Here is a 26,559-nt window from a genome sequence, read left to right as displayed (position 1 = left end):
TCAAAAAAACGCTGGAGGGGACGCCCCCACTCGAGGAGGGAGCATTTTAAGAATAAGAAACAGACCCCCGAGAAGGAGATGAATGAACAGATAGTGGTGAATATCAGCCAGAGATTACTGGCTCCTACAAAAAGGACTTTCGTTTGTCCCAATTAAATATACAGACAGATTTGACATCCATATTGACATTCAGCACTTGCAGCGGACATTAAGACTGAAAGAATTCTTTGGCTCAACAGAGAAATAACAGGTTGTGGGTCTAAGGAAAAGAGTCATATTTGACCCGAAAAGCACTAACGCCACGATCCAGAAATTTTGTAAAAAAATGGAAACAGAGCTGAACCACTCCTGCTGAACCACTCCACTGAATCTCAAAGAGATAGTGTAAGGTTTAACCTTACTAAGAATGAAAAAACAGCTATGAAAAAACTGACTGGGGATAATACTATAGTGGTGAGAAGGGCCGACAAAGGAGGTGCTATAGTAATTATGGACTACCATTACTATTAGGATGAAATCAACACTCAGCTGAATGATAACCTGACATACTCCAAACTACCAAGAGACCCAATCCCGAAATTCAAGTCAGAAATAGACGAATACCTGAAGAGAGCTTTTGAGGATAACTGGGTCAATCAACAGACTATCATACCTAATAACGGACTACCCAAGGACACCAAGCTTCTATACCTTGCCAAAAATCCATAAGGATCTAAGAAAAACACCAGAACGTCCCATTGTATCTGCAGTAAACTCTATCTTACAACCCCTTGCTACTTATGTAGACAGTCTGTTACAACCTTTTGTTCAAAATATGAACACATACATTAAAGATTCAGGAGATGTGATCAAATCCCTTAAAAATCTGAAAATAAATACCAATGATGTGCTAGTGACCTTGGATGTCATTGGCTTATACACGGTTATCCCCTACCCTGAAGGCCTGGCAGCGATCAGAAGACAAACTCTGAAATAGCCCTATATAGGGCCACCTATGGAATTCATTCTGGACATACTGGAGATTTGCCTCACGAAGAACTACTTCTGGTTTGAACGATAATTCTATCTATAATTGATGGGGACAGATATGGAGTCCAGCGGGGCCCCATCATACGCTAACCTATTCATGTCAGAGTTTGAGAATAACGGGACTGAGTGCTTCAATAGATCAGAGATCTTATATTTTAAAAGATATATAGACTATCTGCTGATTATCTGGAGGGGCAGCGAAGAACAACTACAAAGATGGTTTGATGAATTGAACAGCGAGCACACTACCCTGAAATTCAAAATTAACTACAGCAAAACATGAAAATATATAAGGATAACACTAAACTGGGTACAACCCTACATAGAAAACCGACTGACAGGAACTCACTCCTAGAAGCTTCAAGCTGCCACCCCCCGGCACTTAAAAAAGAGCTTCCAAAGTCACAATTCTATAGGGTACGCAGGAACAACACGAATACTGAACAGGCAGAAATCCAAACCGAAGAAATGAGACAGCGCTTTATTGAAAAGGGCTACCGTAGAAAATTGTTCCAACAAAACATCTCAATGTTTAAAATAGTGCAACTTCAGAACTCTGGTTAACTGATATGCTCGAATAAAAATTGCCACAAAACACATTGAAAATACAAGTTACACTCATAATAACCTCTCCAAGCAGGACAACTTCTCTACTCTTATCTCTACTCTTTCTTTAAACCCAAAATGTCTGTTCTCCACTTTTAACACCCTTCTCCACCCACACCTCCTATTTCTCTCTCAGCGTAAGATCTTTCAAACCACTTCACCAACAAAATAGAATCCATCAGAAACTAAATCATCTCTCAACACACTACCAGTCTCCAACCCCCTCAACCAATAACCGTTGTCCAAAACCTGCAAAGCCAGACATTACTGCCCTCCCTCTCTTTTACACTCACACATATTTTCAATCTCTCCCTCAGCACTGGTATATTTCCCTTAAACCTGCACTAATTACACCTATCCTTAAAAAAAATCTTCTCTTGATCCATCATCCCCATCCAACTACTGCCCTATTTCCCTACTCCCCTACGCCTTAAATCTTCTGGAAAGGCTTGTATATACATGTTTATCATATTTCCTCACATTAAACTCCCTCATTGATCCATTGCAATCTGGATTTCACCCACAACACTCCACAGAAACTGCATTCATTAAGGTTATTAATGGCCTAATTACATCAAAATGTAAAGGCTACTTTTCATTGTTAATCCTTCATGATCTGTCTGCAGCCTTTGACATGGTTGACCACACTCTCTTGCTCCAAACCCTCCAATCCTTCGGCATCTGTGACACAGCTCTCTCGTGGCTTTCTTCTTAGCTGTCTAACCAGACTTTTCATGTTACCTTCTCTGGCACATCCTCTGACTCTTTACCACTTTCTGTTGGGGTACACCTCAAGGCTCTGTCCTTGGTCCCCTTCTCTTCTCAATTTATACATCATCCTTAGGTTTGTTAATACAGTCCCATGGGGTTCAATACCATTTGTATACTGATGATACCCAAATTTACATCTCTGCACCAGACCTATCGGCTTCCTTACTAACTTATGTCACTGTCTTTCTAATATTTCATCATAGATGTTCTCTCACTACCTTAAGCTACATCTCTCAAAAAACGAGCTCCTTATTTCCCCCCTTCTTCCAAAATTCCTACCTCCCAACTTTATCTAACTGTTGATAATAACCTTATTACCCCAACCTCGCATGCCCTATGTCTTGGGGTCACACTTGACTCAGATCTCTCTTTCACTCCCCACATCCAGTCTTTGGCCAATTCTTGCAGCCTCCACCTTAAAAACATCTCCAAAATGTGCCACTTCCTCACACAAGGCACAACAAAGACTTTAATCCACTCTCTCATCATTTCCTGCCTTGACTATTTCAACTCCATCCTCTCCAGCCTCCCTAGCTGCCGTCTATCTCCCTTACAATCCATAATAAATGCCTCTGCCAGGCTGATCTTCCTTACACATAACTCCACATCTGCTGCACCTCTCTGCCAGTCCCTTCATCGGCTTCCTCTAACCTTCAGAATAAAACATAAAATCTGACTAACTTTTAAAGCTCTCAATAACACTGCTCCACCCTATATCTCCGACCTAGTATCCAGATACTCGCTTCTCCTGTCCCCTTCGCTCTGCTCATTACCTACTTCTCTCCTCCTCTCTTGTTACCTCCTCACACTTCCATCTACAAGACTTCTCTAGACTGGCCTCTATTTTGGGGAACTCTCTGCCTCACTCTACACAACTCTCCCCTAGTTTTTAAAACTTTCAAGCGCTCCTTAAAGACACTACTGTTTTTCTATCTTAGTCCCTCTCCTCCTTTAGCTATCCCCTTGAAGCCCCTTAGCATGTAAGCCTACAAGCCTAACTGCTTTGTAGATCACATTCATGAGAGATTATTTTCAAGAGTGAAACTCTTGGCAGGGCCCTCTATCCCTTTGTCTCCCATAACTGTCACCTTGCAAATTAGACCCATGTCTTTAGTGCTGTGGAACCTGTTGGCACTCTACAAATAACTGATAATAATAACACTGTCTAATAAAAAAATATGTAAAAAAAACTGCATTAAAAACTTATAAGGGCTCAAACATATGAAGTCTCTGGTGTTAGGAAAAAAGGACTGCAAATGGCTTTTACATAGAGATACATACATATATATGTCTAAATATGTATGTGTGTGTACATATGTATATGTGTATATATGTTTTTACAGACATATATACACAAACACATAAATACATATGTAGACATATATATGTACTTAGAGTCCATTGCAGTCAAGTATATGAAAACATGAAAAAAACATTTATGCAATATTCATATTTAATAACGTGTTTAACTGAGCACTAATTGTAACTGTTTCACATTCCTATGTTCTTCACATAGGGGAATATGTTGTATGTATTTTAAATAGATGTTCCTATATTTCATATATATGTAGAAATATGTATTTATGAATAAATAGAACATATTCTGCTATGTGAAGAACATTGGAATATGAAATATTAATATTTTCATGTCGGGTTAGCGCCCTTGAGAAAATTTCACGCTCCATTGACTTCTATTGGGGAATACGTTAACGTGATATTTGAAGTCCAGCTTTTTGTGCACATTGGGTTAGCGCGCAAGAGAAAACTTTTTACTTTTAACTTGTAATACGTGCGCTACCTTACGCACGCAATAAGCTTACTTCTGGAAGAGTTAATGCGTGAGTAGGAGCAATAAATTGTGCTTTACTCATAATTTAGCCCTGTAGTTGTGTAGTATCCTATAACCCTTGGTTGTGGGGCTGTCCAGCTACTTGAGGGATACTAAACATCTGTTACAACTTATGGAGAAGTTCATATGGAAGCCAGGTTATTGTTGGCTATCAGTGGATGTAACTTCACTTTATTCTTCTATCCCTCATAGCTCCTTCAGGCTATTAAGTATTTTTTAACAACTAAAACAAAATACAACACAAATTTTCAAAATTAAATTATTTGAGCAACCAAATTTTTATTGACACAATTTTTTTCAAGTTTGACAACACATTCTATCTTCAGAACTGTGGGACTGCCATGGGGGCTAAGTTTACCCTCTCCTATGCCAACCTGGTCCAAAGGTGAAAAATGGACTTGTAAATATGTCATTAACTGAGAACTAGGATTGTGATCAGTAAAACAGGACTTGCACATTAAGTATAGGGCCATTTTTCAACAAATTGATACTGAAAAAAGTGCTTCCGATAAACAAGGAAAATTGATGATTTTGATTGTGTCAATATAAAAAAGACAGACACTTAGATAGGTGGCGCAGATCAAATAGGGGTTAAAACTTCAACATCTGATATTTTGGAGTACTGGATGTGTCACTGCAAGTAAAAATAAAGACAAAAGTGTAGTTTGCTTCACACAAGTAAGGCGCTACTGGAAAATACTCACAGGGAGTAAAGTTAAAATATGTTTTCCACATAGTAAAAACAGCAGGATAGAAAGTGCCAAAGTAAAATAGCAAGACAATCATTTAAATATGTTGAGCATCTTAAAGAATGAAGTTCACGGTAAGCATATGTAATTTTGTGGTACTGGGCTTCCTAAAACATTTATTTTTGTATATATATTTCAATACATATTTTGTTTCAGTTAATATAATAGTTAATGTATATTTAATGGTCCTATATGTGAGACAAAAAAATAATCTGGCCCTACCTTTGGTATAACAGAAACAGAAGATAACTCTACTATTCAACTGCTGTACCAAAAACTCTAACTGAAAACACTCATAAGTGTTACAACAGATTTAGCATTTAATCTGAAGCTGGTAAATACAATATTATAGATTAGAGGTTGACAACGTGTGTGTTGTGACATAAAATAAGGTATTTGTAAATAAGGGAGGGAAATAGAGGGTCTCACAAACTGGGACTATTTCACGAAATCAAGAACTTTTTAAAACTCTGGATATGTTAAATATAATAATCTAAAAAAAAAAACTAGAAAACTGTAGTTATTGGGATTTTCAAAGCCCTGCTATAGACCAATATCACTACATCTAAATAAAGGTGGTACAGTCAATTAACTTATACCTAGTAATGCTGTACCTTTTGTAGGTGAAAAATCCATTGATTATAATCTGAAGCAGTCATACAAGAGATTAATATTGGCTCCATAAATTCTCCTAAGGGACACAGACAAAACAAGTTTTAGACATAGTATTTAAAAAAGATACAATTATTATACACTTAAAAATATAACTAAAAAGGCAATATCATTTCAGTGACATTTGGATAACATTTCTGTGTCACAGAATTGTACTAGCATAACAGTATTAGCTAATATTACAAAATCTGAAGATTGTTGACCCTTATTATGATTAAACATTCCCATAATTGTTTCATCTTTATCTAGCCTCTAAACATAACACAAAAACATGATGATATGGTACAGTAACTATTAGAAATCAAAATACTACATAATCTTATTGTTTTCTAAAATGAATAATGAGGGAATGACTAGGATTATAAATTGTTTTCCCATAACTTTTGCCTTGATAGCCTAACATTTTTCTGTTATCTCCAAATACAATTGCCATTGCTACATTTAAACAAAAAGGAATAAAAGGGACATTATACCCACATGTTGAAGCATTTGAAAGTGATGCAGCCAAACTGTATAAAGCTGACTAGAAAGTATCACCTTAATATCTCTATGTATAAAAGGAAGACATTTTAACTCAAAATGTCCTCAGTAGCCATATCCCATTGTAAATGAACTTTAAACAACCAATAAGGATGTTAGTCCCAGGAATTGCAAGGGAATGAGCATCTGGCTCCATACTCAGTTTAAGGAAGCTTACTACTGTGAAATGAGACCATAGTAAAGCAAAGCATGAGCTCAGCAGCACTGCTGATGCTGATTGGCTATTGTTTTTGGGGGTTTGCCAACCTGCAGTTGGACAGTAGCTAAAGGATAAGCTGAAAGAATTTTGAGGTAAAATATCTGCTTTTTTAAAAAATATTATTTTATTATTTTATTTTATTAATTATTTTAAATATTTGATATTTTCTTGTCAGCTTTTTACAGTTATGTGGCATCCTTTTCAAGTGATTTAGCATATAGCTATTTTGTTCCTTTAAAGGGATATGATCAGTAAAGAAAGTTCCTTGAATGATCCACAGAGAAAGCAGATTTATAGTTTGTGTTCTGTGTGACATACAGTTGTGTCTGTTCTAGTAACCATAATATCACTCACGAGTCCAACATAACATGTACAGTACTGGAATTATTGCAGTATAATTATTTTGCCTCCCTTCCCTTACAAGAGGTGCAATGACAAAGTAATATGGGGTGATTGTGCATTTGTAAACAATAAACAATCTGTTTATTGTTTGTTACATGAATAAAAAACAGAATCAACAAATTGTTTGTTACAGTAGCACTAGCTACTACTTTAACTTTATTTAAGATTCAGTTGCTATCCAGCTGATCATTTGCTGCTCTGAAGACATTTCACAATAGGAAACTGCATATAAATGAAATTTCACTAACACATTAATTCCAAATTACCCTCTTAAGAACTACTGGACAAAATTAAGGACATTTTTATGACAAGAGATTCATCCAAAACATGTATGGAGGTTAGAGAGTAAAATGATCCTGTCTCAAAAACAGAGCTTTCTAATTAAAAACATATCTGGCATTAACTTAAAATGGCATGTGCTGTAAAAATGTGTGGTCACTGCAAAGAGTAAACATTTCTAGGATCATTCTCATAGTGATGTCAACCTACAAAGTGGTGATCGTTACAATCTTCCTTGCTAATACAGGATAGGTTAGGTGTAGGACTAAGGATAAGAGGGAGAAAGGCAATTTGTATAAATGAAATAAGTGAAAAGAAAAAGTCAGTATGATAGAAAACTAATTTTTAGCGCATTTCATTTTTAAGAATTAGCAGCCCTGCACCTCTGTGTGTTTAACCCCTTGGCAGAAGTAAAGTAAAAGGTCCCGAGCGGAAACTGCAGATGATCCATTGAGTAATGCTAGTCACCTGACCCAGCTGATTGAATCAATGACAGTGCTCTTCAACTGTGTACTAATGATTTAAAACAACATTAAAAACCTTAATTACAAGTGCACACGGACATATTAATGCGAACGAGTAGCCAGTCCCCAAAGGTGCTAACTTGGAAATCTGAAGATTTGTCATGTGACGTAACAGCTGCACTAACCCCAGTCTTTAATGTGGTTGGGACTCCTTGTTATCTCTTTGGGGGCTAACTATCTTATGCATGTGCACTCTACTCGCGAAAAGGACAAAAAAAACCTGGAAAAAAAACTAACACCCTACCATAAGCACATAGCCTAATAACCCCTAATCCGCCATCCCCCCACATTGCAAACACTAAATAATACTATTAACCCCTAAACCACTATCCCCCCACACCTCAAAATACATAAACTATTAACCCCTAAACTGCCATCCCCCACATCGCAAACTAAACTATTAACCCCTAAACTGCTATCCCCTCATATCACAAACTACATAAACTATTAACCTATAAACCTCCATCCCCCCACATCGCAAAGTAATTAAAATCTAAACCCCCTAAACTAACCCCAATTAATATACCCATAGATTAATTAAAAATATTCTAACTACCTTAAAATAAATAAAAACTTACTTGTAAAATTAAAATGTAACCTAAGCTTACCCTAACAAAAAAAAACTAACATTACTTAAAAATAAAAACCTACATTACAAAAAATAAAAAACCTAACATGACTTAAAAATAACAAAAACTACATTACAAAAAATAAAAAACAAAAACCCTACAATTACAAAAAAATAACAAAAGCTACTCTTACAAAAAATAACTAACGAAATTACCAAAAATAAATATTCCTATTCTAACCCCTCCCCCCCCCAAAAAAACACTACAAAATAAGAAAAAACTATTTTAAAGACAAAGTACCAATAGCCCTTAAAAGAGCCTTTTATAGAGTTAGGTTGTTGTTTTTTTAAGATTAGGGATTTTTTTTTATGGGCAGAAAAAGAACTGAATGCCCAGCCAAATGTTTTTTTTTTTATTTTTTCCCTTAGTTTGTTAAGCAAATGTTGCATTGTTTACCCCAAGAGAAGCCTTTTTATCTTATCTCCTTAATTGTGGTCGGTCAGAGACATATTGATTAGTTTCTGCACTGACCAAGCAATCAGTATGTACAATGTTACAGGATCAGATGTGAATAATGCAGTACGTACTCCAGCCTCTCTAGGGGCATAGGAAAAACACAGTTTTAGAGTTAAATTACACGAAAAGACAGAAATAAAATGATAATGACCGTACAATTACATTTTTTTTTTACTAAATGTAGCCACCAATCAGCAAGTGCTACCCATGTGCTGAACCAAAAATGGACTGACCCCTAAGCTTACATTCTTGCTTTTTAAATCAAGATACAAAGAGAATGAATACAAATTATAATAGGAGTAAATTAGAAAGTTGCTTAAAGTTACATGCTCTATCTGAATCATGAAAGAAAAAAATTGGGTTTCATATCCCTTTAATCTGTGGGCAATAAACACTGGGCATATATACAATGAAGCCATCAGCTCTGCTAATTCATGACATTCATTGTCCTTAAAGGTAAATATTTACATATTTTTAAAAAAAAATGTGAAATAGAAAGATAGCATCATCTTTGACGTGTTTATTTAATTTCCTGTACTGTAATAGAAAATCTGAAGGTCAAAACATGTTACTGGAAATGGGGAGTACAGTATAAGTATTATGCCATAAAAACTGATAGAGAACAAGCGTTTTTTTAGAACTTCTCAAGAAAATTTCTAATTTGATTAACTGTTTACCAATGAAATATCCAGGACTGGGATGAGGATGATGTAATGGAATAAGACTTAGAGGAAAATTAAAGTAAACATGAAAATGTTAAGATTCAGAGCATTCAATTTTATGAGACATTTCAATTCATTTTTATAAATTAACTTACCTCATTGGAGGCTATATTACAATTGTAGCGCAAAAATATTAGCGATATTGAACGCTTACACTGCTCAAGTTAAATCAATAGCGCTCTTATTCTTGTGTTCATATTACAAGTTGTAAGTAAAAATATTCAGCCCCAGGTTCGCAAACATCTGGAGGTCAGATAGAATGGCCGTGGCTAACTCTCCCCTTAGACTTCTATAGGGTGCACAACAAAATCTTGTTCTGGATTTCGATTGATTGTTACGTTTAAGAAATACAAAAAATGGCATTAACATTGTTTTTAATGGGATATGGCATATCACAAGGTGTTGGATTGGGCTCACAGGTGTATATATATATATATATATATATATTCTGACACAAATATATTGATTCAAATCTTTCTTTTTCGAATATTGCATAATTAGAATAATACATTTAAAAAAGCACTGGAAATACTATTATATTAATTAAATGTTAGAATGTTGCATAAACATTAAAAAAAAAAAACTGAGTTAAAATGTATTTTGAATGTATTTGAATGTTGCAAAACATTCGTCCATCCTTACTCCCAACCCGTGGTGGTTCTATGTGGGTGCTATGCACCTCCAAACAGACTTTTAGCACCCCCATTGAGCTGTAAAGTGGTCCATGTATTATGGTCACCTTATTTGTTAGCCCCCAAAATATTAGGTTCTAGAACTGTGACTGTTCCTAACATGTTTTCCAGAATGTTAGAATTTAAAGTACTTGTGGGCATCTGGTCACAATAGAAGGGGCATGGTTGTGGACATGATGCAGACTTTTTGGTTGGGGCATGGACAGGGCTTGATCAGATCCCTAAAACTGGAACCCCAAGGGTCTCTTGTTGGGAAATAGGCAATTTAGAAGTATACCCTTATATAGCCTAAATCTGTGCATGGGCTTACCATACCTGTATGTACATCATATTATAGATGATTTGCATGTGCAGAGGGGCTGTCAATATCATGTGTAATGCCAATGCCCCTTGGAGATTCTATGGACGTCCCCAGTACCAAAAACCAAACACAGTATCCTATATGCTATTGTGTGTTAACGGGACAGTAACACTTTGATAATCTTCTATTATCAAATCTGCTTCATTTCCTTGGTATCCTTTGTTTAAGAAGCAACAATGCACTTACGGAAAAGATGCATATATGTGCAGCACCAATCAGCAGCTAGCTCCCAGCAGTACTTTGCTGCTCCTCAGCCTACCTAGGTACTCACTTGAGCAAAGGATACCAACAGAACAAAGCAAATGTAATAAAATAATTAAATTGGAAAGTTGTTTAAAATGGCATGCTCTATCTGAATTGTGACATTTTGGGGCCTATCTATCAAGCTCTGAATGGAGCTTGATGCCCCGTGTTTCTGGCGAGCCTGCACAAAGACTGCTGCTCCATAACCTGTCCGCCTGTTCTGAGCAGGCAGACAGACATCGTCGCAATTCAACCAGATCGAGTACGATCGGGTTGATTGACACCCCCCTGCTGGTGGCCCATTGGCCGCGAGTCTGCAGGGGGCGGAGTTGCACCAGCAGCTCTTGTGAGCTGCTGGTGCAATGCTGAATATGGAGAGTGTATTGCTCTCTGTATTCAGCGAGGTCTGGCGGACCTGATCTGCACTGTTGGATCAGGTCCGCCAGACTTTGATAAATAGAGGCCATTAGCTTTACATTCATTTTTGTGTAGCAAAACAACTTTGCAATAAACTTTCATTATTTATTGAATCCTCTTTTCCTTTTATTTAAGTCTGAGAGTGGAGGATTTTCTAGTTTCGAAAAACTTAAAGGGACACTGAACCCAAATTTTTTCTTTTGTGATTCAGATAGAGCATGAAATTTTAAGCAATTTCTAATTCACTCCTATTATCAAATGTTCTTTATTCTCTTGGTATCTTTATTTGAAATGCAAGAATCTAAGTTTAGATGCCGGCCCATTTTTGGTGAACAACCTGGGTTGTCCTTGCTGATTGGTGGAAAAAATTCATCCACCAATCAAAAAGTGCTGTCCAGAGTTCGTAACCCAAAAAAGCTTAGATGGCTTTTATTTCAAATAAAGATAGCAAGAGAACTAAGAAAAATTGATAATAGGAGTAAATTAGAAAGTTGCTTAAAATTGCATGCTCTAATCTGAATCACAAAATAAAAAAATTGGGTTCAGTGTCCCTTTAAAGAGACACATATTTGTCCTACATTTTAAGTTTATCATATCATTTCTGCTGAATCCAAACTATGGTGATTTTTTTTTTAGCACAATGACAGTGGCTAGCGCTGTCTTCTTCAGACCTCCAAATAAGGAAAGTTGAAGGAGGAGTCTAACCATTGAAAAACAACTGCAGTAAACAAAATATTAATATGTTTCAATAGGATTAACATATCAGCAAAGTCTGAACATTATTAGAAGACTACAGAAAAAAAGTGCAATTACAAGGTATCATTTAATATGCAGTAATAGTGAATTCTGATAATTGTACAGTATCTGCCTCCATTTTAGTGATTATTTAACCAAAATTGAAAAACACAAAGTTTAAATATTATTTACTATTTTACCTAAATTAAAAAGAAATTGTATACAGTTTTAACTGACAGACTCCTATAAATTCACAAGTAAGAATTACTTAGCATAAAGTGTTTTGAGATATAATGCACTCACCTGTAATCTGAAATTCCAATCTCCCATTCCATGCTAAGCTTTCATAGACTCGGACTGCATTTAATGGAAGTGTCCCCTGAAAAAGTAAAAACATGACCCCTGAAATACATTAATCCTGTCCACTCATCTCCACAGAAAGGGCAAAAACAATAGTACAAAATAATCAGACGTTAAAAAACCAAAGCCCCCATCAAGAGAGTAAGCCAGATGGTTTTAGACAGGGATTTATTATGGATATATTTCCTCTCTTCACTGTCCCAGGCCAAAAGTACTTTCTTGGAAAGAAAACTTAACCAAATAAAAAAACATAATTTATGTAAGAACTTACCTGATAAATTCATTTCTTTCATATTAGCAAGAGTCCATGAGCTAGTGACGTATGGGATATACATTCCTACCAGGATGGGCAAAGTTTCCCAAACCTCAAAATGCCTATAAATACACCCCTCACCACACCCACAATTCAGTTTAACGAATAGCCAAGAAGTGGGGTGATAAGAAAGGAGCGAAAGCATCAAAAATAAGGAATTGGAATAATTGTGCTTTATACAGAAAAATCATAACCACCACAAAAAAGGGTGGGTCTCATGGACTCTTGCTAATATGAAAGAAATTAATTTATCAGGTAAGTTCTTACATAAATTATGTTTTCTTTCATGTAATTAGCAAGAGTCCATGAGCTAGTGACGTATGGGATAGCAGATACCCAAGATGTGGAACTTCCACGCAAGAGTCACTAGAGAGGGAGGGATAAAATAAAGACAGCCAATTCCGCTGAAAAAATAATCCACAACCCAAATCAAAAAGTTTTAATCTTATAATGAAAAAAACTGAAATTATAAGCAGAAGAATCAAACTGAAACAGCTGTCTGAAGTACTTTTCTACAAAAAACTGCTTCAGAAGAAGAGAAAACATCAAAATGGTAGAATTTAGTAAAAGTATGCAAAGAAGACCAAGTTGCTGCTTTGCAAATCTGATCAACAGAAGCTTCATTCCTAAAAGCCCAGGAAGTAGAAACTGACCTAGTAGAATGAGCCGTAATCCTTTGAGGCGGGGACTTACCCGACTCCACATAAGCATGATGAATCAAAGACTTCAACCAAGATGCCAAAGAAATGGCAGAAGCTTTCTGACCTTTCCTGGAACCAGAAAAGATAACAAATAGACTAGAAGTCTTTCTAAAATCTTTAGTAGCTTCAACATAATATTTCAAAGCTCTTACTACATCCAAAGAATGTAAAGATCTCTCCTTTGAATTCTTAGGATTAGGACACAATGAAGGGACAACAATCTCTCTACTAATGTTGTTAGAATTCACAACCTTAGGTAAGAATTGAAATGAAGTCCGCAACACCGCCTTATCCTGATGAAAAATCAGAAAAGGAGATTCACAAGAAAGAGCAGATAACTCAGAAACTCTTCTAGCAGAAGAGATGGCCAAAAGGAACAAAACTTTCCAAGAAAGTAATTTAATATCCAGAGAATGCATAGGTTCAAACGGAGGAGCCTGTAAAGCCCTCAGAACCAAATTAAGACTCCAAGGAGGAGAGATTGACTTAATGACAGGCTTGATACGAACCAAAGCCTGTACAAAACAATGAATATCAGGAAGATTAGCAATCTTTCTGTGAAAAAGAACAGAAAGAGCAGAGATTTGTCCTTTCAAGGAACTTGCAGATAAACCTTTATCCAAACCATCCTGAAGAAACTGTAAAATTCTAGGAATTCTAAAAGAATGCCAGGAGAACTTATGAGAAGAACACCAAGAAATGTAAGTCTTCCAGACTCAATAATAAATCTTTCTAGACACAGATTTACGAGCCTGTAACATAGTATTAATTACTGAGTCAGAGAAACCTCTATGACTAAGAATCAAGCGTTCAATTTCCATACCTTCAAATTTAATGATTTGAGATCCTGATGGAAAAATGGGCCTTGAGATAGAAGGTCTGGTCTTAACGGAAGTGTCCAAGGTTGGCAACTGGCCATCCGAATGAGATCCGCATACCAAAACCTGTGAGGCCATGCTGGAGCCACCAGCAGTACAAACTAACATTCCATTAGAATTTTGGAAATCACTCTTGGAAGAAGAACTAGAGGCGGAAAGATATAGGCAGGATAATAATTCCAAGGAAGCGACAACGCGTCCACTGCTTCCGCCTGAGGATCCCTGGATCTGGACAGATACCTGGGAAGTTTCTTGTTTAGATGAGAGGCCATCAGATCTATTTCTGGAAGTCCCCAGATTTGAACAATCTGAAGAAATACCTCTGGGTGACGAGACCATTCGCCCGGATGTAACGTCTGGCAACTGAGATAATGCTCTTCCCAATTGTCTACACCTGGGATGTGAACCGCAGAAATTAGACAGGAGCTGGATTCCGCCCAAACAAGTATCCGAGATACTTCTTTCATAGCTTGAGGACTGTGAGTCCCACCTTGATGACTGACATACGCCACGGTTGTGACATTGTCCGTCTGAAAACAAATAAACGATTCTCTCTTCAGAAGAGGCCAGAACTGAAGAGCTCTGAAAATTGCACGGAGTTCCAAAATGTTGATTGGTAATCTCGCCTCCTGAGATTCCCAAACCCCTGCGCTGTCAGAGAACCCCATACAGCTCCCCAACCTGAAAGTCCAGGTTGGGCGAACAAAAGAGGCCCCTTGAATTAAACGATGGTGATCCAACCACCAAGTCAGAGAAGACCGAACATTGGGATTTAAGGATATTATTTGTGATATCCTTGTATAATCCCTGCACCACTGGTTCAGCATACAAAGCTGAAGAGGTCTCATGTGAAAACAAGCAAAGGGGATCGCGTCCGATGCAGCAGTCATGAGACCTAGAATTTCCATGCAAAAAGCTACCGAAGGGAATGACTGAGACTGAAGGTTTCGACAAGCTGAAACCAACTTCAGACGTCTCTTTTCTGTTAGAGACAAAGTCATGGACACTGAATCTATTTGAAAGCCCAAAAAGGTTACCTTTGTCTGAGGAATCAAAGAACTCTTTGGTAAATTGATCCTCCAACCATGTTTTTGAAGAAACAACACAAGTTGATTCGTATGAGATTCTGCAGAATGTAAAGACTGAGCAAGTACCAAGATATCGTCCAAATAAGGAAATACCGCAATACCCTGTTCTCTGATGACAGAGAGAAGGGCACCGAGAACCTTTGAAAAGATCCTTGGAGCTGTTGCTAGGCCAAACGGAAGGGCAACAAACTGGTAATGCTTGTCTAGAAAAGAGAATCTCAGAAACTGATAGTGATCTGGATGAATTGTAATATGAAGATATGCATCCTGTAAATCTATTGTGGACATATAATGCCCTTGCTGAACAAAAGGCAGAATAGTCCTTATAGTCACCATTTTGAATGTTGGTATTCTTACATAACGATTCAATATTTTTAGATCCAGAACTGGTCTGAAGGAATTCTCCTTCTTTGGTACAATGAATAGATTTGAGTAAAACCCCAGACCATGTTCCAGAACTGGAACTGGTACAATTACCCCAGCCAACTCTAGATCTGAAACACATTTCAAAAATGCCTGAGCCTTCACTGGGTTTACTGGAATGCGAGAGAGAAAAAATCTTCTCACAGGAGGTCTTATCTTGAAACCTATTCTGTATCCTTGAGAAACAATGTTCTGAATCCAAAGACTGTGAATCGACTTGATCCAAACATCTTTGAAAAATCGTAACCTGCCCCCTACCAGCTGCGCTGGAATGAGGGCCGCACCTTCATGCGGATTTAGGAGCTGGTTTTGACTTTCTAAAAGGCTTGGATTTATTCCAGACTGGAGAAGGTTTCCAAACGGAAACCGTTCCTTTAGGGGAAGGGTCAGGCTTCTGTTCTTTATTCTGACGAAAGGAACGAAAACGATTAGCAGCCCTGTATTTACCTTTAGATTTCTTGTCCTGAGGCAAAAAGGTTCCCTTCCCCCCAGTAACAGTTGAAATAATAGAATCCAACTGTGAACCAAATAATTTATTACCTTGGAAAGAAAGAGAAAGCAAAGTTGACTTAGAAGTCATATCTGCATTCCAAGATTTAAGCAATAAAGCTCTTCTAGCTAAAATGGCTAAAGACATATATCTGACATCAATTCTAATGATATCAAAAATGGCATCACAAATAAAGTTATTAGCATGTTGAAGAAGTTTAACAATGCTATAAGCATTATGGTCTGAAACTTGTTGCGCTAAAGCCTCCAACCAGAAAGTTGAAGCTGCAGCAACATCAGCCAAAGAAATAGCAGGTATAAGAAGATTACCTGAACATAAATAAGCTCTCCTTAGAAAGGATTCAAGCTTCCTGTCTAAAGGATCCTTAAAGGAAGTACTATCCGCCGTAGGAATAGTAGTACGTTTAGCAAGAGTAGAAATAGCCCCATCAACTTTAGGGATTTTATCCCAAAACTCTAATCTATCAGATGGCACAGGGTACAATTTCCTAAACCTTTGAGAAGGAGTAAATGAAGTACCCAGACTATTCCATTCCCTAGAAATTACTTCTGAAATAGCAGCAGGAACTGGAAAAACTTCTGGAATAACTACATGAGGTTTGAAAACCGAATTTAAACGCTTAGTAGATTTAGTATCAAGAGGATTAGACTCCTCCATATCTAATGCAAAGTAAAGAACGAATAAACTCCATCTTAAACAAATATGAAGATTTATCAGTGTCAATATCTGAGGCAGAATCTTCTGAACCAGATAGATCCTCATCAGAAACAGATAAGTCAGAATGATGACGGTCACTTAAAAATTCATCTGAAATATGAGAAGTTTTAAAAGACCTTTTACGCTTACTGGAAGGAGGAATAACAGACAGAGCCTTCCTAATAGATTTAGAAACAAATTATTTTACATTAACAGGGACATCCTGAACATTAGATGTTGAAGGAACAACAACAGGTAATGGATTATTACTAATGGAAATACAATCTGCATTAGAAAGTTTATCATGACAGTTATCACAAACAACAGCTGGAGGAACAGTTACCAAAAGTTTACAACAGATGCACTTAACTTAGGTAGAACCAGCATCAGGCAGCATCTTTCCAGAAGTAGATTCTGATCCAGGGTCATGTTGAGACATCTTGCAATATGTAATAGAAAAAACAACATATAAAGCAAAATTATCAAATTCCTTAAATGACAGTTTCAGGAATGGGAAAAAATGCCAAATGAACAAGCCTCTAGCAGCCAGAAGCAATGAAAAATGAGACTGAAATAATGTGAAAAAAAGGTGGAGACAAGAATGCCGCCCACATTTTTTGGCGCCAAAATGACGCCCACATTATTGGCGCCAAGTACAACGCCCATATTTTTTTTGCGCCAAGTATGACGCCACATCCTGTGACGCCGAAAAAACGACGCCCACAATTTTGGCGCAAAAAAACGTCTGAACGTCAAATATGACGCAATACGCAAACTTCCGGCGTCAATTTGGGCGCCGGAAATGACAAAATTTTTGCGCCAAAAAAAGTCCGCGCCAAAAATTACGCAATAAATTGAAGCATTTTCTGCCCCCGCGAGCCTAACAGCCCGCAGGGAAAAAAGTCAATTGAAAATTTATTCATATGCATTATCCCAAATAATAAAACTGACTGTCTGAAATAAGGAATACTGATTATCCTGAATCAAGGCAAATATAAGTTTAAACACATATATTTAGAACTTTACATATAAAGTGCCCAACCATAGCTTTGAGTGTCATAATAGAAATAAGATTTACTTACCCCAAGACACTCATCTACATATAGTAGATAGCCAAACCAGTACTGAAACGAGAATCAGTAGAGGTAATGGTATATAAGAGTATATCGTCGATCTGAAAAAGGGAGGTAAGAGATGAATCTCTACGACCGATAACAGAGAACCTATGAAATAGATCCCATAGAAGGAGACCATTGAATTCAAATAGGCAATACTCTTCTTCACATCCCTCTGACATTCACTGCACTCTGAGAGGAAAACCGGGCTCCAGCCTGCTGCGAAGCGCATATCAACGTAGAATCTAGCACAAACTTACTTCACCACCTCCATGGGAGGCAAAGTTTGTAAAACTGAATTGTGGGTGTGGTGAGGGGTGTATTTATAGGCATTTTGAGGTTTGGGAAACTTTGCCCCTCCTGGTAGGAATGTATATCCCATACGTCACTAGCTCATGGACTCTTGCTAATTACATGAAAGAAAAGGAGAAACTAACAAGGTGGCATTTATACATAAAGGAATAAGTAGTTAAAGGACCACTAAATAATACATAGAATAGCATAATCAGTAAATGCGTAATATAAAGATAATGCAGAAGCATTTAATTTAAATTTAAAATTGGTAGTAGATTTATTTCTGACAAATGTTGAAGTTAGTTCTATTTGCCCTCCCACTGCATCATGTGACAGTCATCAGCCAATCATAAAATTCATATTTGTATATAGTCTGATTTCTTGCACATGCTCAGTAGGAGCTGGTGCCTCAAAGTTGTGCAAATTTAGATAAGGGAAGTGAATTAGAAAGTTGACTACAATTGTGTGCTCTAACTGAATCATGAAAGTTTAATTTTTATTTTAGTGCCCTTTAAAAGAGTTAAAGATAGTGGCATGAGAAATAAAACAAATATAGATGGATGAGTCATAGATTTTATGCTATTTTAAGTATAGACAGATTCCTTTAAGATGTCTCAAATTTTAAAATACTTTTTACATAATATACACTTAAAATGGAAAATGTGCGTGCTCTAATTTGTTAGAGCATGTCATTTTGTTCATATCACCCTGGAACTTAAAGGGACACTGAACCCAAATTTTTTCTTTCATGATTCAGATAGAGCATGCAATTTTCAGCAACTTTCTAATTTACTCCTATTATCAAATTTTCTTAGTTCTCTTGCTATCTTTATTACTGTGCTGGTCCTTAAGGGGTTAAATAGTCCTAGGCCAATAAGGTAACTGCCTGCAGCTGGCAGGCAGGTGGAGCCAGAGAGCCAGCCAGTGCAGGCAGTAGCGCTTAATCAAACTGAGCCAAAGCCCTAATGTGTCTCAGAGGGTCAAGCCACAAAACAGCAGGGAAAATAGAGCCAGGATCAATCCTGGGCATAGGTGTGAGAATTAGCTTGCTCATATGACTAGTATTACAAGTGATGAATTAATGTGCTTGAGTGTAATTTCAAAATACTGTTGTGAAATGGAGCACTTTTTAAAACCTGAAGTTAAACCATTATTATTAATAGTATAGCATAGAACCATTTAAAGAACTCCATGACTTTGCGCACCAACAGCTTAGCACTCAAACAATATCCGCCATGAACTTTATAGAGTGCCCTCATAGAAGTCTATTTGAGGTATTTAACGCAACTTAGCTATCCAACATGTAGATGTTAGACTATCGCTCAAGTAATACAAAATAACTCAGGACTCGTAATAGGAGCACAAAAATAGAAATGCTGTTCTGTACTTGAGTAATGTTAATGCACAATAGCGCTAATATTTTTTTAAATTGTAATCTAGGCCTATATGTTTTACTCACGCAGATGGGTTAAACACATAATAAAGTCCCACTCATAGTTTCAGGGTACAATTTTTCCTGAGCAGGAAACAGCCTGTGATCAACAGTGGCAGTCACAGAACCTCACCAATCTACTTTTGTGTTCCGCCTGGGAACTGCAATGTTTGTGACTCCCAGGTGAAACTTTAATATTAATAGATGGGAGCACCTAACAGAAGTATGCTAATGTGTATAACACTATAATGACATAAAATCATATAAAAGTATCAATACAAAATATATTTAGACTGAATTTATTAACAAACAATAGACAATATATGGACCAGTCTTATATGCACATAAAAAACAATATATATTTATATATATATTGTATATAAATTTATATATATATATATATATATATATATATATATATATATGTGTGTGTGTGTGTGTATATATACAGTATATATATATATATGTGTGTGTATATACATATATATATATATATATATATACTGTTAAGTGTTGTTTTATGGAGGGGGGTGTCAGTTCAGAACTGGGCATCGGGCACACCGTACCAGCTGGAAATTAGTACTTATCTGTTCAGGATATCCAGGAGAATAGATTTCAGACCACGCAGCTATGATCCCAAAAACTATTCTGTTTATTGCAAGTTGTAAGGCACTTTTATAGCCAAGAGTTACAGCATATCAGGTTAACAAGTGACGTATTCATAATTACATCATCTTACATAGTATTTCTATAAGAACAAAGAAACTCATTTAAAATATAATTGGAAGAAAAGGAGTGTTAGGGAGTCATTTCTACAGAAATACCAACTTCAGATAACAGTAACTGGGCCTCCTAGCCCAGCACAAATCACAGACGTTTGACATCTTGTAGAGATAACAATGCATCCAAGCACATTGTCAGGGTCATTCTCAGGGCTATTCTATCTATGCAAGTCTCCCTAACATCAGCATATTTCTCACTACATAATAAACACTATAATAAAAGATTCATTAGACAAGATGGATGCCTAAGACAAAATGGCGGCGAAGAACAAGATGGCGCTAGTCATGCTAACAATTCCTAACATATACATATATATATATAAACATATATATATATATATATATATATATATATATATATATATATATATATATACAGTATATACACACACAGATATATATATATATATATATATATATATATATACACACACACAGTTCTGTGTCCAAATTTATATTACATAATCAACAAATACTTGATAAGAAGACAATGCAATAGCACCTACTCTGCGTTTTTTTATCTGAAAATTTTTCAAATGTGCTAACGGTTCCTACCCCCTGTATCATATGATAGCCATCTGCCAATCACAAAATCAATATAGGTATAGACTGTGAACGCTTGCACATGCTCAGTATGAGCTACTGCCTCAGAAAGTGTAAATTTAAATAGACTGTGCATTGTTTGAAAATGGAAGTAAATTAAAGTCTTAAAATTGCATGCTCTGTCTGAATCATGGAAGTTTAATTTTGAGTTTAGTGTTCCTTGGATACATTGGAGGAAGAATGGGAATCCATGTTATATTTAGTCATGATAAGGATAAAGTGTATGGAGGAGCTTGCTAGTCATTACCTGAAAAACCGTGGGGTTGAAAAAAAGAAATATCTCATCCCAACAGTAAATGAGAGGTAAGTTATGATGACCAGTAACCAAAAGTGTATCAAAAAGATCTTTCAGAGAACTGGGAAATTCACATCTACTGGTACCAAGAATATAGTTACCAGTATTTTAAAAAGTAAAAAAAAACTGTTTTTTTTAAGTAATTATAAAAAATATTGTTTTGTCATTTGGTGACTACTTTGTTTTTCAAAACTATGAAAATAAAAATGTCAAAATGTACTCAAATTTCAATTTGATTCATCAACTTTACAGGTGCTGAAACTTCTGTACCAAAAACTCATATCAAGAGCTAATAATATCTCTAGAGTGGGCAAGCCCATAATATAGATTACATAAATGTCAACTATATTGGATTTTCAAAAAATGAACTATAGAAATGATTCTTTAAGTAACAAAACACAATATTGTAATTGATATTTTCACTTCACTGACCAAAGTAGGACATTATTGGAAAAAGTATAAAATTAGAATTTAAAATGAGCATGAATTTCAAAATGAACTAAAAGCATTTTTGCAATTCAAAAATCTCTTTGAAAATACTTCTTTTCAAAGCTTATTTTTCAGTGTAATAAAGTTTTTATTGATTTTTGACAAAAAAACATGCCTAACAGCCACACAATAGCGTGTGATAGATACATATAATAACAGAGCAATAATGAGGTAACAAATGGAAGGAAAGTTACAAATATATACCTGTTCAGATTCAACATGGTTTATTTATAATCTACAATAGCTCGATTAGTGTAGTCCAATGTATTTTTAGAAATAAGTGTAGGTGCGTCAATAAACCAAAGGTGAAAATGCTATGATGAAGAAATTAATACAATACTTTTGGGCTAGATTAAGGCACACTAACTATTGCATGCAAATGATATCAGGTTTTTCTCCGCTTTACACGCACAACAGAAGTAGTGCATTCACTCGAGCGCAATCACGATTTACTCTTGTCAGGTTAGCACGACTTGGGAGCTCGTGTAAAGGGTAGGGGAAGAAAAAAATGGTTGTGCCAAACACAACATAAATATGCTTAAAAGTGCAGTTACACTCATATAAACACTTTCTAATAAAAACGATCTATAAAATTTCATTAAAAGTTATAAGTGCTCAAAGATATATGCTTATAAGGTGTTTGGGGGAAAAAGTCTGCAAAGGGCTTTATAACACACACACACACATATATATATATTTGAAAAAAGAGAACAGCACCCCTGAGATGGAACAAAAGCTAGAATAACTTCCATGCCTGTTCATTTAAATTTATAACTCAGGGTGCAAATTTCTTTTAGCACACTATGCCCCTTCACAGAGAAAAAATATCCTGTAGCATATCAGTCTGACCCTGCCCAATGACAGTCCAGCGCCGAAATACCAGGCAATTCCTCTCTGAACAAGGGAAGCAACAACCCCAGACAATCGTTTCGGCCTCCTATGGGCCTCATCAGTGAGGTGCAGTTGTATCTCTCTAAGATGAGTTATAAATTTAAGATGAATTATAAATTTAAATGAACAGGCATGGAAGTTATTCTAGCTTTTGTTCTATCTCAGGGTTGCTGTTCTCTTTTTTCAAATATATATATATTTATATGTATGTATGTATACATACATATACAGGTCTAAATATGTGTATGTATATATATATATATATATATAGGTGTGTGTACATATGTATTTAAGTTTTACTGTTTATTTACTGTACATATTAAACATTCCAATGGTCTTGACTTACAGGATCATCTTTTTATTGAAATACAAATTTCTATATATACCTATACCTGTATATCTATTCCTATAGATATATATGTATAGATATGTATTCTACATTAACAGTATCAGATATATATAGAAATATATATTTAATAATAAAAAATACATTATTTTCTATGTGAAGAAAATAGGAATGTAAAATATGTGTAACATGCATCAGGTGTCGCGATTTAACTTTAACATGCCAGAGTTAGCACACATGAAGAATTGCTAACTTTATGGTGCGCTATTGAAATATTAAATATAAAGTAATAAAAAATATTATACATACAAATATAGATATAATCTATGGATTATTTAGAATATTTTTCAGTTTTACAGGGTTTTTTTCAGTTTGCGCATTCCATTGACTTCTATGGGACGAATACGTTAAAATGATCAAAATATTTGGTTAGTGTGTTGGGTTTTGTTCGCATACAAACTTTTTTCTTTCAATTTGGAATATGTCTGCTACCTGACGCGTGCAAAAAGCCTCTGTCTAGAGATGTTTATGCTTGAGCGGGAGTGCTAAATAGCACTCCACTTGTTATCTATCCCTTTATTGGGAATTGGCCCCCTGGCATTACAATGGAATGCTTAATGCACACATATTTTGCTCCAGTGACTCCTCCAAGCAAGTCTAAGTCACATATATAAAAAAATGTTAACACAAAAGCAGTCACAACTTTTAAAGATACATTTTTACAAAGACACGTATAACGGAACAATGTTTTTGATCAAATTTGTAATAGATTGTTTAGCTTTGAACTTGTAACTAGTTAGATAAATTCATATAACAAATATTTTGCTTGAGATTGTGAAAGATGAAATTATAATTATCAGAGTAATGTACAATCCAAATGTGCCATATGTTATCTTTGGTTGTTGGATATTGTGTGACTGAAGTAAGACAGCCAAACGTATCTTATTTAAATAAAGTATGGTGAAATTAAATTAAGCTTTTCCTGTTCTGTATACAGAGTTCAAATAATTAGTGATGTCGCGAACCTAAAAATTTGGGTTCGCGAACGTCGAACTCGAACTTCCGCAAAAGTTTGCGAACTGGCGAACCGGGCGAACCGCCATAGACTTCAATAGGCAGGCGAATTTTAAAACCCACAGGGACTCTTTCTGGCCACAATAGTGATGGAAAAGTTGTTTCAAGGGGACTAACACCTGGACTGTGGCATGCCAGAGGGGGATCCATGGCAAAACTCCCATGGAAAATTACATAGTTGATGCAGAGTCTGGTTTTAATCCATAAAGGGCATAAATCACATAACATTCCTAAATTGTTTGGAATAATGTGCTTTAAAACATCAGGTATGATGTTGTATCGATCATGTAGTGTAAGGGTTACGCCTGCTTCACAGTGCGCAGTGTAGGTGATATACCTGCCCTGACCATGCTTTGCAGACCAGGTATCAGTGGTCAGATGGACCCTTGCCCCAACACTGTGTGCCAGACATGCCATTATAGCAGACTTATATGGCTTTGGCGTTGCTTTTTGGTAATTAGAAGGCTGCTAAATGCCACTGCGCACCACACGTGTTTTATGCCCAGCAGTGAAGGGGTTAATTAGGGAGCATGTAGGCAGCTTGTATAGTTAATTTTAGCTTAAGTGTAGTGTAGTAGACAACCCAAAGTATTGATCTAGGCCCATTTTGGTATATTTCATGCCACCATTTCACCGGCAAATGCGATCAAATAAAAAGAAATTGTTCACTTTTTCACAAACTTTAGGTTTCTCACAGAAATTATTTACAAACAACTTATGCAATTATGGCATAAATGGTTGTAAATGCTTCCCCTTTGTTCTGAAATAGCAGACATATATGACTTTGGCGTTGCTTTCTGGTAATTAGAAGGCCGCTAAATGCTGCTGCACATCACACGTGTATGATGGCTAGCAGTGAAGAGGTTAATTAGGTAGTTTGTAGGGAGCTTGCAGGGTTAATTTTAGCTTTAGTGTAGAGATCAGCCTCCCACCTGACACATCAGTCCCCCTGATCCCTCCCAAAAAGCTCCCTTCCCTCCCCCACCCCACAATTGTCCCCGCCATCTTAAGTACTGGCAGAAAGTCTGCCAGTACTAAAATAAAAGGTTTTTAGATTATTATTTTTTTAGCATATTTACATATGCTGTGGTGTAGCATCCCCCCTTAGCGCCCAACCTCCCTGATCCCCCCAAAACAGCTCTCTAACCCTCCCCATCTGCCTTATTGGCGGCCATCTTGGGTACTGGCAGCTGTCTGCTATTATTTCACAGTCAAAAAAGTGTTGTTTTTTTTAAATGTACACTACTGTTACACCAGATATGAGTGGTGGCACTGGGCAAGTTGGCACAGTATACGCTGTGAGCCTGACACACACGCTGGAAGGCAGGCAACTGCAATTAGATTACACAGGGAAAAAAAAAAAAAGCAGACTGATGTTCTAGCCCTAAAAAGGGCTTTTTGGGGTGCTGTCCTTACAGCAGAGATCAGATGAGTCCTTCAGGACTACTGGACACTGAATACACTAGCCTAGCTATCGATTTCCCTATTAAATCAGCAGCAGCTACACTGTCCCTCCTCTCACTAAGAATGCAGCTTCCAAATGAATCTAAAAAGGATGCCGTCCAGGAAGTGGGAGGGTCTTGGAGGGAGGGTTTGCTGCTGATTGGCTGTAATGTGTATTCTGACTGTGAGGTACAGGGTCAAAGTTTACTCAATGATGACGAATAGGGGGCGGATCGAACATCGCATATGTTCGCCTGCCGTGGCGGACGCGAACATGCTATGTTCACCGGGAACTATTCGCGTCATCACTAAAAATAATACATTAAATTAAAAAATTATATAATAAAATGTATGTTTATCAGAATTGGATCAAATGTGTTGAGACTGACTAACATAAATGTGACTATTTTAGCTAGGTTAAAAAAGAATTCACACTGACCTCACAATCTTTTGCAGCTTGCGCAAGATGACTAAATACTTCCACAAGATTAGTTTGTCAGTTGAACAAATCTCACTTAATACAAATTCTGTCTCTCAAGGTTGCATATGAGAAAGCATGGACATTAAACAATTAAGTTACAAATAAATTCCAGCTTCATAAAGGGATACATATATTAGCAGGGGCATAATTACTGGGGTTCCAGAAGTCTCAATTGAGGCTGGGTCCACATATCTAGGGGCTCTATTTTGGTACCTTAGTAAGTTGTTGGATTTGCTACAAGGGGGTCCCGGTGGTGCCTGGGCTCAGCAGTATCCCAATAATCCCCTTGAAAAAAATGAGCTCAATAGAAAATAGGGCTGGCTTTCCATTTTTTTTCAGGGCTGCTTTTTATTCCCAATTCAGCCCTGTAGTATCTTTAGGGTTTCAGAATTTTGCCACTTGCACTCTCTGGAGTCAGTAAAAAAGCACAATTTACAGAGATAAATTACAGGAAAGGCAGGCAACATTA

General features: G+C 36.5%; 1 protein-coding gene across 6 annotated transcripts in view; it reads right to left on the bottom strand.

Moving 5' to 3' along the window:
* LOC128638491 (probable pleckstrin homology domain-containing family N member 1) overlaps positions 1-26,559 on the bottom strand; it is a 324,001-nt gene that overhangs the window by 22,007 nt on the left and 275,435 nt on the right. For 4 of the 6 annotated variants that reach the window (XM_053690472.1, XM_053690474.1, XM_053690475.1 and 1 more), the window contains 2 exons: positions 12,179-12,254; positions 5,619-5,695 (listed from right to left, as the gene is read on the bottom strand). In XM_053690472.1, the coding sequence (XP_053546447.1) occupies positions 5,619-5,695; positions 12,179-12,254 (153 nt within the window). Of the gene's footprint in view, positions 1-4,500; positions 4,890-5,603; positions 5,696-12,178; positions 12,255-26,559 lie in introns of those variants that run through there. The other 2 variants (XM_053690477.1, XM_053690476.1) reach the window with 2 other exon arrangements.

Source organism: Bombina bombina, chromosome 8 (assembly GCF_027579735.1).
Source record: "Bombina bombina isolate aBomBom1 chromosome 8, aBomBom1.pri, whole genome shotgun sequence".
In the NCBI taxonomy this organism is placed as follows: Eukaryota; Metazoa; Chordata; class Amphibia; order Anura; family Bombinatoridae; genus Bombina; species Bombina bombina.
Note: the sequence above shows the minus strand (reverse complement) of the source record. Positions and strands in the feature narration are given on the sequence as shown.